At 64.2% G+C, this 12,008-nt stretch overlaps 1 protein-coding gene across 1 annotated transcript; it reads left to right on the forward strand.

Moving 5' to 3' along the window:
• Window positions 1-5,024: 5,024 nt before the first annotated feature.
• On the forward strand, window positions 5,025-9,948 carry RNPEP (arginyl aminopeptidase; the record flags this gene model as incomplete). The annotated part of the gene is made up of 11 exons (XM_079546555.1): window positions 5,025-5,426; window positions 5,758-5,898; window positions 6,559-6,707; window positions 7,148-7,264; window positions 7,368-7,603; window positions 7,911-8,024; window positions 8,173-8,285; window positions 8,410-8,518; window positions 8,844-9,068; window positions 9,561-9,703; window positions 9,787-9,948. 11 exons carry the CDS (start codon window positions 5,025-5,027, stop codon window positions 9,946-9,948), a joined length of 1,911 nt encoding a protein of 636 aa, XP_079402681.1.
• Between the last annotated feature and the right edge of the window lie 2,060 nt (window positions 9,949-12,008).

The following is a 12,008-nucleotide window of genomic DNA, read 5'->3' on the forward strand; positions in this document are numbered from 1 at the left end:
GCAGCCTTGGCTGAGCCGTGTCCTTCATCCCAGGACAAATACAAACTGCAGCCCCGGAGGCACGTCTCTTTCAAAGAGGCATCTGTTGTGCTCGGGGCTGCAGCAACTCGCTTGGAATAGAGTCAAAACTCACCTCACACCTGTGGTTTCGGCAAGCAGAAAGGAACACTCGGAGCTGGAGGCTGAGCCCCGAGTTGAGTCCCCATGGCAGGGCTTGGGGGGCACCGCAGCTCAGCCCTGCAGCAGGACTCTGAGCACAGGCACACTGGGATGCAAAAAAGCACGGACTTCCACCTCTGATGGTGCTTCTCTACCTCTCTGTGTCTCAGTTTCCCCACCCCGAGTGAACCCACAGCTCTGGATGTCCCCATGATGTCCTGTGGGATCGCAGGCGATGGCAGCTTTCAGCACGCTCCAACCGATGGGAAGCAGTGGCAGTGCAGATTGCACACCATCACCGCAAATCCCCCGAGTCCTCCCAGGAGGGTGAGGAGAATCCTCCCACGCCGACATTTGCAGCCAGGCTCAGACGGGTTGGGCACGGATCCCCCAAAGCCCCTCCATGCAGAATCTGACCCCGTGCTGCCTTTGGGGCTGGCGCTGCTGCAATGCAACCTCCTGCCCGGCACGCTCAGGAAGGATGACAAAGAAAAGGCTCCTTGTGACACAAGGGACATGAAACTCTCCTAAGAGAAACAGAGGGCAGCAAGGAGAGAAAGGAGCCTTCAGAGGGGAACAAACCACCGATTCAGCCTCCAGCCCCCGCGCTGCAGCCAGGACCTGGCCTGCCCCCAGCTGGGTGTCACCAATGGGACACTGCACCGCTGGGCACTGCACTGCTGTAGGGCTCGGTGCTACAGAGTGGGGTTTGGGGCTCAAAGCGCAGCTGGGATGGGAGCAATGAGCACTGAGCGGTGTGAGTCCACGACACAGAACACGGAACCCTGCAGAGCTGCAGACACGCGTGCAACGCAATGCCAGCGGGGCACCCAGCAGCAAGCTTTTGGGGGCAGCTTCAGTGCCCGTGGAGCTGCTGGGTGAAGGGCTGCGGGCCGACAGAACAGGCGGGTGTCGGAGCAGCGATGGTTGCAGAGCCACAGCACTAATCCCTGCTTCAGCCACTCCACGGCAATCCCATTAGGCACTAAGCCCACTTTAATAACACCGTGCTGTTAGCAAAGCTCGGCGCTCAGCTGGACTGGCTCCAGCACCAAATCCTGGGCTCCGGCGGCAGAACCACCTCTGCCACAGCCGGGCCGGGTGAGAGCCCTGCAGGTCAGCCCGGTACCGGGCACGTGTCGGCCGCCTCTCCCCGAGGCCGCTCCGCGCGATGCCGTCCCCGGCCAGGTTCGCAGCGCTCTCGATGCCTGAGATGCGAGTCGTGACCCGAGGAGCTCCGCGCGTCCCCGCGGCCGTTCAGGAGCCGCCGCCGCTGGACAGCTCCCCGGTACCGGTGCCGCCCACGCGCGTCCCGGGCTCCTCCGTGACGGGGCGGAGCGCGGCCGGAAGCCAAGCGCTGCAGGCGGGACGGGGACCGGAGGAGCCGGGGAGCTCGGAGGCCTCCTGAGCTCGAGCGGATGGCGTGGCTCCGCCCTGCGCTCACCGGCACGACGCGGCCGGACGGAAGCGGCCCCTCCGCTCTCGGCCCCAAAACCGGGAGTTCCGGCGCTGTCCGTGCGGAGCGGCGCTCGAGGACGCAGCTGTGCGGAGCGCATTAAGCGGGCGGATGCGACGCGTTGGACGCGAGCGGTGGGACGGCTGCGATCGCTCGTCCCGGCGCTGCGCGGCCCTCGGCTCCGCGGAACGGGCCGACAAAAGGTGGTTTTTTGCCCCTTCAGAGCGTGCTGAGGATTTGGGAAGTGCTGCGCGGTAACGGCAGTGGGTTCGGCAGCACGGGCCCCAAAGCAGCCGCGGTAGCCGGGCGCGCAGCACAGGATCTCCCACCGCGATCTCCCACACCACGAACGCGCAGCTCTTGCAGCAAAAAAAAACTGCCCGAGACCTCCACGTGTGCCGAGGTCCGTCTGAAGGGAGCTCAGCCACCACCGAACTCTTCATCCCCGGTTCTGGGCTCCCCGGGATGGGCGTCTGCGGCTGGAAGCAAAAGCCATGAGGAGTCTTTAATGGGATGAGTGGATTTTCCAGCGAGCTGCAAAGCTGCAGTGCCTGCGAGTGCCACGCAAACACCTCGTTATGCCGGTATTAATGAGTTTGCAGCGTTTGCTGTGTGCAGTGCAAGCGGCCAGCTGCCGGCCCGGCTTCAGACTGATCGCCGCAACGCAGCCGGGTGGGAGCAGCATCTCTGGGCTCCATTAGCATCCCCACAGGGCAGTGATCTGCACGTCGCTGTAATGGAAAAAGCTCCCCCAGCCCCGCGCTGCCCCATCCCTGCACCCTCACATCCAAAATTAATCCTTCATGCTCAAAGGAAAGCAGCTGATAGAGCAATCGCGGGTCCATCGCACCAGGAGGAGTTTCAGCTTTCCTGGAGGAGTCTGAGCATCCCCCGAGCACCCCCACGGAGGAGGGCAGTTCTCCAGCTTTCCGCCCTTTCCCCTCCCCGTGGCACAGATATCTCCTCTGGAAAGGGTCCAGAGAGGGAGCGGGGAAAGCAAAGCGAGGAAAACCGGAGGGTGGAGATGGGGCTGGGAGGGGAGGAGAAGCCGGGAGTCATCGCACAGCGCCGAGCCGGGGGAGCTTCCGCCGCCCGCTGCCCCGCTTTGCTGCCGGAGGTGACGCGGAACGGCCGCATCCGCACCGAGCCTCCAATGTCCGCAGGAGCCGAGGATGAGGACGGAGATGATCGCAGCCCCGTAAGGGCGGCGGCGCCCCGGGACACCACGAGCCCGAAAGCCAACCCTGCAACGCTCGCGGGGCCGCAGCCGCAGCGCAGGGTCAGAACGCGGCCGCGGTGGCGGTGAGGGGAAAAACTGGCGTGGCGATGGGGGAACGGCAGCCGGGGCTGGGGAAGGCAGGGAGCCGGAGCGCCGTCCTGCAGAGCCTTTCTCCTCCGAGCAGCCCCAAACTCAGGGTTCAACTCGGCTGTGCCCACACGGCCGTGGCACCACCCTGAGCCCGTGCTGCGGCCCCCAAAGCCTTTGCTCAGTCACATAAAGCTCATTAGAGGCCACCTGTTAATGAGTAAGGCTTGGGGCCCTCCCTCAGCCCCAGGGAACAGTCGGAGAGGCTGGGACAGGGTCATGTCCAACCTGGGAGTGTACAAAGACTGACTCGGGCTGTGGCAAGGACCAAGGGACAAGGGCCAGCTCAGTGTCCCAGCACCGGCTCTTGGGCCCACGGGAAGATATGCCACCATTCTGGCAGCCTCTGCCAGCTCCATGTAGGATCATCGCTCCACCCGGTGCCGGGGCTGCTCCCCACTGTGCTGGACGGGAGCCGGGGGGCACCTGGCCTCGGTCCCGCTTGTCCCCTGCAGGGCCCAGCCCCGCTCCAGCCCAGAGCCGGAAACACCTTTTTCCTGTCCCTGGGCTGCAGTGTGGGGCTCTCGGCAGGAAAAGCCTCCCCATGGCTATTAATAACCTGCCAGCCCCCCAACCCCATCCTCACTTCCATCCCCACTCCAATCCCTGCCCCCTGCCCAAACCTCAGGACTCACCTGGGAGCCCCCCAGCACAGGAGGAGGTCCAGATCCTGGGGACTTCATCCCCCCCCCCAATCTCAAATTGCTTTTGGGGTGCAGCCCCAACAAAACTCACCCACCCACAACCCCCAGCCTGCCCCCACCCCAGCAGCAGCCTGCCCAGCGCCGGCGGCAGCCCGGAGCCGCCCTACGCCCCCCGGGCATCCTCGAGCCGCGTCAGATGGAGAGCGATGCCCACAAAGCACACAGGGAAACTGAGGCAGGGGCACGGAGGGCGGTGAGCCCGGGGCTGCGTCTCTCCCGGGACATCCCAGTCGCTGGGAACCGGGACAAACAATGGGGACAGCAGGCGGAATCCCGCCCCGCTGCTGGCAATGTGTGCCCACGTCCCACGCCGCTGCCCAGCGGAGCCCCCCCGCAGCCGCAGCGGCACACCCAGCCTGGCGCGGGCTGCTGGCTTCTCTCCCGTCTGGATTTTTCCGAGGTGAGACCCGGGAGATCGGCGGCACCGCTGCACGCCCTCCTGGGCTCTGCGCTGCGCAGCCCGGCACGGGAGCGCGTTCCGGAGGCGTGGAGCCGCACACGGGTCCCCCCAAAAACTCCCCCGAGCTCCCCGGTGCCCAGCGGTCCGCGCAGAGCCCTGCGGGGATCCCGGAGCCACCGACCGCAGCGCGGATGGAGACGGTCGGGCCCGACCCGGCACCGCCACGAAGTCCCCCCCGCACCCTCACCGTCCTCAGCCCGGCGGGATGCGTCCGGGAGCAGCGGCCGTCACCGCGCCGTCCGTCGCCACGAAGCTCTGCGGGGCATCTTCTCGAGCGCGGGTCGGGCGTGAGAACCCCGAGCTGCTCGCCCCGCTACGGCGTCCCACCGCGGGCAGCCCCGGGCCTCAGTTTCCCCACCGCTTCGCGCAGCCCACGGACAGGAGATCCCCGAGATGAGGCCGGGAGACACCGCGGTCGGCACCTCTCCCGCAGCACCGTCCCGGCCGCGCTGCCCACGCTGCGGGACGCGCGTGGTGGCGCACGGGGAGGCAGCTCCGAGTTCCCAGCGGGGTGCTCTACTCCCCCTCCCCCCTCCCACCCCGCTCACCTCCGCTCTGCTCCGCTCAGCACCGCGGCCGCATCCCGGCACCGCCGCTCCCGGTGCCGCTTCCACAATGGCAGCGGCGAATTGAAGCGGGCGCCGGGCTCCGGGGAGCGGGGCGGAGTCGCGCAGAAGTCCGGCCCCCCCGCTCCCCCCCCCCCAACCCGCCCCCCGCAGTGCCGAAGTGCCGCGAACGCGCGTGGAGCGGGGAAAGGGTGGGGGGGGGGGGGCGGAAAATCCCACGGGACCCCCGGCGCGCCCCCGCCCCGCGGACACCCGCAATCCCCGCCCCCGCTCCGCCCCCCCGGGCGGTCCCCGCTGGTGGCTCCGACCGGCAATGGCGGCGCTGGGGGCGGCCCGGGACGCGGCCACGGCCACGGGTGGCAGCGCGGCGCCGTTTTCGTTGCGGCATCTGCACCTATCGCTGCGCGTGGGCTTCGCGGCCGCGGGTGCGGGGCGGCTGCGCGGGGCCGCGCGGTTGGAGCTGCGCTGCGTGCGCGCCGGGAGCCGGGAGCTGGTGTTGGACGCGCACCCCGCGCTGTCCGTGCTCGGAGCGCGGCTGCTGCCGCCCGGCGGGGCCGGGGAAGGGGAAGGAGAAGGGGAAGGGCGGGAGCTGCGCTTCGAGAGCCGCCCGTTCGCCAGCTATGGCACCGCGCTGCACCTCGCGCTGCCCGAAGAGCCGCGGCCCGGGGAGCTGCTGGTCGTGCGGATCGACTACGAGACGGGAGAGGGGCCCGGGGTGAGCGGCGGGGGGGCGGGGGGACACCGGGATACGTGGAGCCGGGGACGTGGGGGGTGGGGACGCCGGGACGTGAGGACACCTGGAAGTGGGGACTTGTGGACACGAGGACGGGAGGACGTGGGGCGGCGGGGATCCCGCGCCATCTTTCACCCGGACCGCGTGCCGTCCAGAGTCCACGCGGCCCGCTGTCAAAGGCGCCGTGCCTCGGCTCTGGGCTGGGCTCGCCGCGGGCTGCTCACAGCCCCACATCCCTCTGCAGTGGGGACCGAGCGGTGGGGACAGCAATGGAACCCTCGCCTCACCGCCTGTTGTTCCGCCTGTGCCGCAGGTGTCCTGGCTGGACTCCTCCCAAACGGCCCAGAAGGAGAAACCTTTCCTCTATACCTCTGGCTTCCCTGTGCTCAACAGATCCTTCTTCCCCGGCTTCCACACCCCTGCCACGAAGAGCACCTACACGGCCCGGCTCCAGGTAACGCCGCTCACTGCGCTGTCTCTTCTCTCGCCAGGTGTGCTGGCTCAGCCCCGAGCAGACCGCGGGGAAGCAGAAGCCCTATCTGTACACTCAAGGCCAGGCCGTCCTGAATAGATCCTTTTTCCCTGGCTTTGACACTCCAGCAGTTAAATGCACATACTCAGCCACAGTGCAGGTAAGCGGCACCGCAGGAGGGACGCGGGGTGCAAACCCCAGAAACCTTCCCGGAGCTTTTGTAGGGCGAAGCTCTGCTCTGTAAGTGCTGGAGAGGAGGGGCAGAAGGCTGCCATCCTCACAGGGTGCCCTCAAAGCTGGAGCAGAGCTCCCAGAGGGTGAAACCCCACGGATCGACGCCGGGGGAAGCGGGGCTTCCCTGGGTCTGACATGAGGAGGATGAGTGGCTGTATAGGATGGGGAGGAGCAGCAGTTCTGCAGGGTTGGCACCCCCCCTCCTCCCTGCCCACCCGGTGCCCCGCTGTACCCCTGAACTGTGATGTGCTCTCAGAGAGCCTTGGTCGCGTTGTCCCCAGTGTGGGAGGGATGGCTGTGAGCAGCCCAGGCTCAGCTCAGGGGATTCATTGCGGTGTCCCCATCAGGTTGGCTGAAACCCCACTCTGTGCCACGCAGACCTGATGGGCGTTTTGGTGACGTTTGCAGGTTCCCGAGGGTTTCACAGCCGTGATGAGCGCCACAACCTGGGAGAAGCAGAAAGATAATACCTTTGTCTTCAAGATGGAGCACCCCATCCCCTCGTACCTGATTGCCCTGGCTGTGGGGGACATTGTGTCTGCTGAGGTTGGCCCGAGGTGAGTGCCCACAGATGGGACCCAATGTTAAGGCACGGCTGCGAGCTGCCACTCTGCCGGGGGTCTCTGCTTGCTTCTGCCCCAAGCACGTCCCCAAAGGTCCCTTTCCCCCTGGTACAGCAACGACACAAAAGCCCTTTGGCACTCAGGTTGGGAAGGAGGCTGCAGCAGTTGGACTCTCCTTAGCTTTATTGCCAGGCTTTCATGTCGCAGCATAAAGACGTGCGGCCGCTGCCTGGTGAAGCAATAGGTGAAAGTCTACTGGTGGTTAAACCTTCCTCTGCTCTGCTCCGGGCCGAGCACACGAGCTGCAGGAGGTCTGTCCCCTGTGTGACGTTTGCCCAACAGGGGCTGTCCCTGTCTGTCACTGTGCTGCTCCACAAGGCCATGTGTCACAGCCAACGCCCCACGCTTGCTCTGAGCTCTCCTGGTCTCTGCAGGAGCCGAGTCTGGGCCGAGCCCTGCCTGATCGAGGCTGCCAAGAAGGAGTACGATGGGGTGATCGAGGAGTTCCTGGCTGTGGGCGAGAAGCTCTTCGGGCCCTATGTGTGGGGCAGGTAGGATGAGCCCCATTCCTGGGGCTGGGAAGGGAGCGCCTGCAGCCCCGGGCCACGGCTGCAGGAAGAGGTGAGTCTGTGCCGAGCTGCCGCCCCTCCCCAGGTACGACGTGCTGTTCATGCCGCCCTCCTTCCCCTTCGGTGGGATGGAGAACCCCTGCATCACCTTCGTCACGCCCTGCTTGCTGGCCGGGGATCGCTCCCTGGTGGACGTCATCATCCACGAGATCTCCCACAGCTGGTTTGGCAACCTGGTCACCAACGCCACCTGGGGCGAGTTCTGGCTGAACGAGGGCTTCACCATGTACGCCCAGAGGCGGATTTCCACCGAGGTCTACGGTGCGTGGCCGCACGCGGGGCTCTGCGGTCCCCATTCTCAACCAGCCTCATCCCGAGGTGCAGATGGAGCTGCCACGTCCGCTTCAGGGACACACGGCCCTGCACAGCAGCGCTCCCTGCTCTGTTCCTTTGCCCTCCCAGCTCCGGGCAGCGCGTGCTCTCACCAACCCATTGCCGTGCCTCTCACCCTTCACCCGCACCCCATCATCCAGCTATGGGGCAAAATGCCATGCCCCCCCCCCCCACGTTGTGCTTTCCTCACCCCACATGTGGGTCAGGGGCTCCAAACACTCCTCCTCCACGCCAGGTTCAGCCTACACCTGCCTGGAGGCTGCGACGGGCCGGGCCCTGCTGCGCCAGCACATGGACACGACTGGGGAGGAGCACCCACTGAACAAACTGCGGGTGGTGATTGAGCCAGGTCTGGGGGGCTGGGCTGCTGGGATCCGGGCTGCTTTGTGGTGGGGGGCTGCGTGGCACAGGGGTGGCAGCGATGAATCTGAGCACAGCGCTCACTCTGCAGAACAAGGGATGATTTCCTTTGTGCCGTTTCCTTTCTGCCCTGCCAGGTGTCAACCCAGACGACACGTACAACGAGACTCCCTATGAGAAGGGGTTCTGCTTCGTCAGCTACCTGGCACACCTGGTGGGGGACCAGGGCAAGTTTGACACCTTCCTGCAGGTCAGGGCAGCACTGAGCTGGGGGTGGGGGTGCAGTGGGGCAGTGCTGCATGTGGCAGCAGGCAGTGGGGATGTGCCCAGCAAGCAGTGATTGCATGGCACGGTCACCCTGTCCATCCCCACAGGCCTATGTGGAGCAGTTCAAGTTCCAGAGCATCACTGCAGACGATGCCCTCAATTTCTTCCTGGAGTTCTTCCCCGACCTGAAGAAGCAAGGCGTGGAGTCTCGCCCAGGTCAGCGCAGGGTGCAGCACCTCGGGGGCTCACAGCCATCTTCCATTCGAACATGGCGAGCTGCTGGGCTTCCCGGCACAGTGAGAGCTTGGCTTCATGGCTCCCAGCTCCTGGGCTTCCGTCCCGGCACTGGTCTTATTGCAGATCCATCTGTGTGCTGGAGTTGGGGCTCAGCTCTGCTCAGCGCTCCCAGCAGGAGGTTTTTGTGCCTGGCTGCAAACCCAGCCCTGGGCAGCAGCTGGGGCTGTGCTGGGAGCTGTGGGACACCAGGAGCCCCACATGTGGGCTCGGAGTCCCCCCAGCGCTCCTCCCCACACCTCTGCAGGTCTGGAGTTCGATCGCTGGCTCAACACGCCGGGCTGGCCGCCCTTCCTGCCCGACCTTTCCCCGGGGCAGCAGCTGATGAAGCCGGCGGACGAACTGGCAGAGCTGTGGGCATCTGATGGCCTGAACGTGGAGGAGATTGAAGCCGTGGACATCTCAGCCTGGAAGACGTACCAGCTGGTCTACTTCCTGGATCGGATCCTGCAGAAGTCGCCCCTGCCTGATGGTGAGGCCAAGGCCACCTCCAGGGCTTCCATGAGCCGCAGGGATTGTGGTTGGGAAGGGCAGCTGAGATCCCGCAGTGCCCAGCTCACTGCCACCACCCTGCAGTGCCCACTGCTGTCCTCACTGCCGTCGCCCTGTGCTTCTGAGCACGGTGCCCCCTCTGCTCCCATTCCCCACCCCAACCCTGCGCAGTATGAGGCCGTCACCTTTCATCCCATTGCTGTTACCCGGAGCAGAGCCTGACTCTCCCCCTCCCCTCCAAACCTCCTCTCCGGAGCCGCAGGCAATGGCAAGGTCTCCCCTGAGCCCATCTGCTGCACTGACCCACGCCGGGTCCCCTCGCCGTAGGACCCCACTGTGCTCCAGACCCCCACAGCTCCGTTGCCCCTCTCTGCACAGCTCCAGTGCTCAGTGTCCTTCTTGTTGCCCTCGGGGGGTGGGGGGCCTTGCCTTGTGGTCCCATGGGAGCGGAGGCGACGGCTCTCTCTCCCAGGCAACGTGGAGAGGCTGAGCGCCATGTACCCGAAGATCTCCAAGGCTCAGAACGCGGAGCTGCGGCTGCGCTGGTGCCAAATCGTCCTCAGGAACAACCATGAGGCCGAGTACAGCAAGGTGAAGGCGTTCCTGCACAGCCAGGTGTGTGCTGGGGGGCATCCCTGCACCTCCTGCCCCGTGCTGGGAGTGCAGGGCTGTGCCCCAACTGCCGCCGTGCCCGGCAGGGGAAGCAGAAGTACACGCTGCCGCTGTACCGCGCCATGTGGGGCGGCTCGGAGGCTGCCCGAGCGTTGGCCATGGAGACCTTCTCAGCCACAGCCCCCCAGCTGCACATCAATGTCCGCAACTACGTCAAGAAGATCCTGGGCTTGGAGGGGAGCGACTGACTTCGCCCGCAGCCCCATCCCTGCCCTCCTTCTGCAGGCTGCTGAGCTCTCACTGCACGTTTCCTTATTAAACTCGGCTGTTTTTACCACTGTGTGCTCCTGCTCTTCTCGGCGAGCTTCGGCACAAAGCCCCGATGCTCCTGGGGCCTGGTGATGCCTGCACCACATTGGGGAGGGAGAGGCAACGCCGCGCTCACAGCTGCGACCTGCACCCACCTGGGGCTGGATGCGCCCTGCAGGACCCCCAGCACAGCAGGGATGGGAGCTGGAGCACTGGGACGGGTCCTGGCTTCATCCCCCCCAGGCACCGCAAGGGACGAGGCGGGGATCCTCTTCCTGCAGGGCTCAGGGTGGGCACAGCTGAACCCAGAGTCTGCATGGCTTTGTCCACCTGCACCTCACCACGGCCGGGGCTCTGGGCTCTGTTTGGGGCTGGGGAGGCACACTGTGCCCTGAGTGGGACAGGGCCGTTCAGCAGAGCAAGCCCCACAGATGCAGGGCTCAGGGATGGAGCAGCAGAACAGCTCCTAAACATGGCGCTTAATGCCATCAGAACAGCTATAAGACATTTCTGAGCAGCGGTGTAATGGAAGCGGGGCTCCGTCCCATCCGCAGCCTAATGGGCTTTTAGAGAGAAGCGTTCAGCAGGATGAAACCCTGCTCTGGTGAGCAGCCAGGCACTACCAGCAAACCGCACAGCGAGGGGCAGCAAACACACACTGGCACAGAAAGGAGCCCTGCTGGAACCAACTGGTGCATTTTGCTGGGATAAATCCCACCGAGGATGGAGAAGGATGCAAGTCAAACATGACCGGAGGGCTGCAAAGAGCCAGCGTGGCCTACATACAGGGGAGGCGAGGGAGAGGACAAGAGGAAAAGCAGGCAGCCATGCTGTTAATTGGTCCTCAACAAGGGCAAGGAAAAGAGCAAGTTCCCCAGTGCCAAAATGCAGCACAAAGCTGCCCACGTTGGCACCACGACCCCGGGCCCAGGACTGAGCCAAAGCCACCACTGACACAGAGAGCTGCACAGCCAGCACCAAGCGTGCAGAGACCACCCGTGTCATCACTGCTCAGAAGGCATTCCAAATTCCACACAGTCACAGCAAACAGTCGGGCTGTTACTGCACGGATGAGGTCAGCCTGCTCTTCCTTCCCAGGCTGTGCACGTTTGGAAAACTGGTGTCCTCTAGTGGATTCAGCATGGCTGAAAGTAACTGCTGGAATTATCACAGGCTGCAGCTTAGAACCTCTCCCTGTGGGCACTTTGTGTGCTTTCCCAGCACAATGCGGATTGTTGGGGCAATGAACACAACCCCTGGCTGGGACTTCATTACCTCTGAAGCACCTGGAACCAATCCCCCGTGCCAAGGAGTGCCTGGCTCTCATTTATCTGCCACCTGTGGTTGGATTCACCCCAGCAAAGCCAGCAGCTGAGACCAGTGGCCCCCAGTGCCCTGTGTGCCTCAGCACAGCTCACACAACGGGGAGCTGCTGCCCATTCAGGACTGGGACTGACTGGGAACGGAGCTCTGCCTCCAGCCACCTTCCTGCAAGGCAGCAGCCAACCAGGACACGGAGCTTAAAATGGGAAACAAGACGCAGCACAGATACTTATTTTTAACAAAGCGACCTTCATCGAGCCAAGAGTTCTTTTTGCTTCATTTTTTCCAAAATGAATGCCAAGTCAATCATGTAATGCAGGCAGGAGTCGTTAGCTCTTTATTAATATATGGATGTAGGAAGGCTTAGTGAGATAGGATTCATGGATTGGATGGTCAGAAAGGACCGTAAGCTTCTAGTTTGGCCTGCAGCACAGCACAGGCCTGCACTTCCTGCAGCCTGCCAGTCAAGGTTGCAACAGAGCTTCACTTTTAATCCATGCCACGGGAGTGCCAAAAAAGTCCCTCCATCCTGGTCCGACATCAGCATCCCAGCTGAAACCGCGCTCCGCTTCCACCTCTGTTACGCCTGACTTCCACTTGCAGCCCATGGCCGTTTCAGGTGAAGTTTGTTTAACGCTGTTTGTTTTAAAAACTTCTTCAACACAGGAACGACTCT

This window comes from Tetrao urogallus, assembly GCF_951394365.1.
Source record: "Tetrao urogallus genome assembly, chromosome: 24".
Lineage (NCBI taxonomy): Eukaryota > Metazoa > Chordata > Aves > Galliformes > Phasianidae > Tetrao > Tetrao urogallus.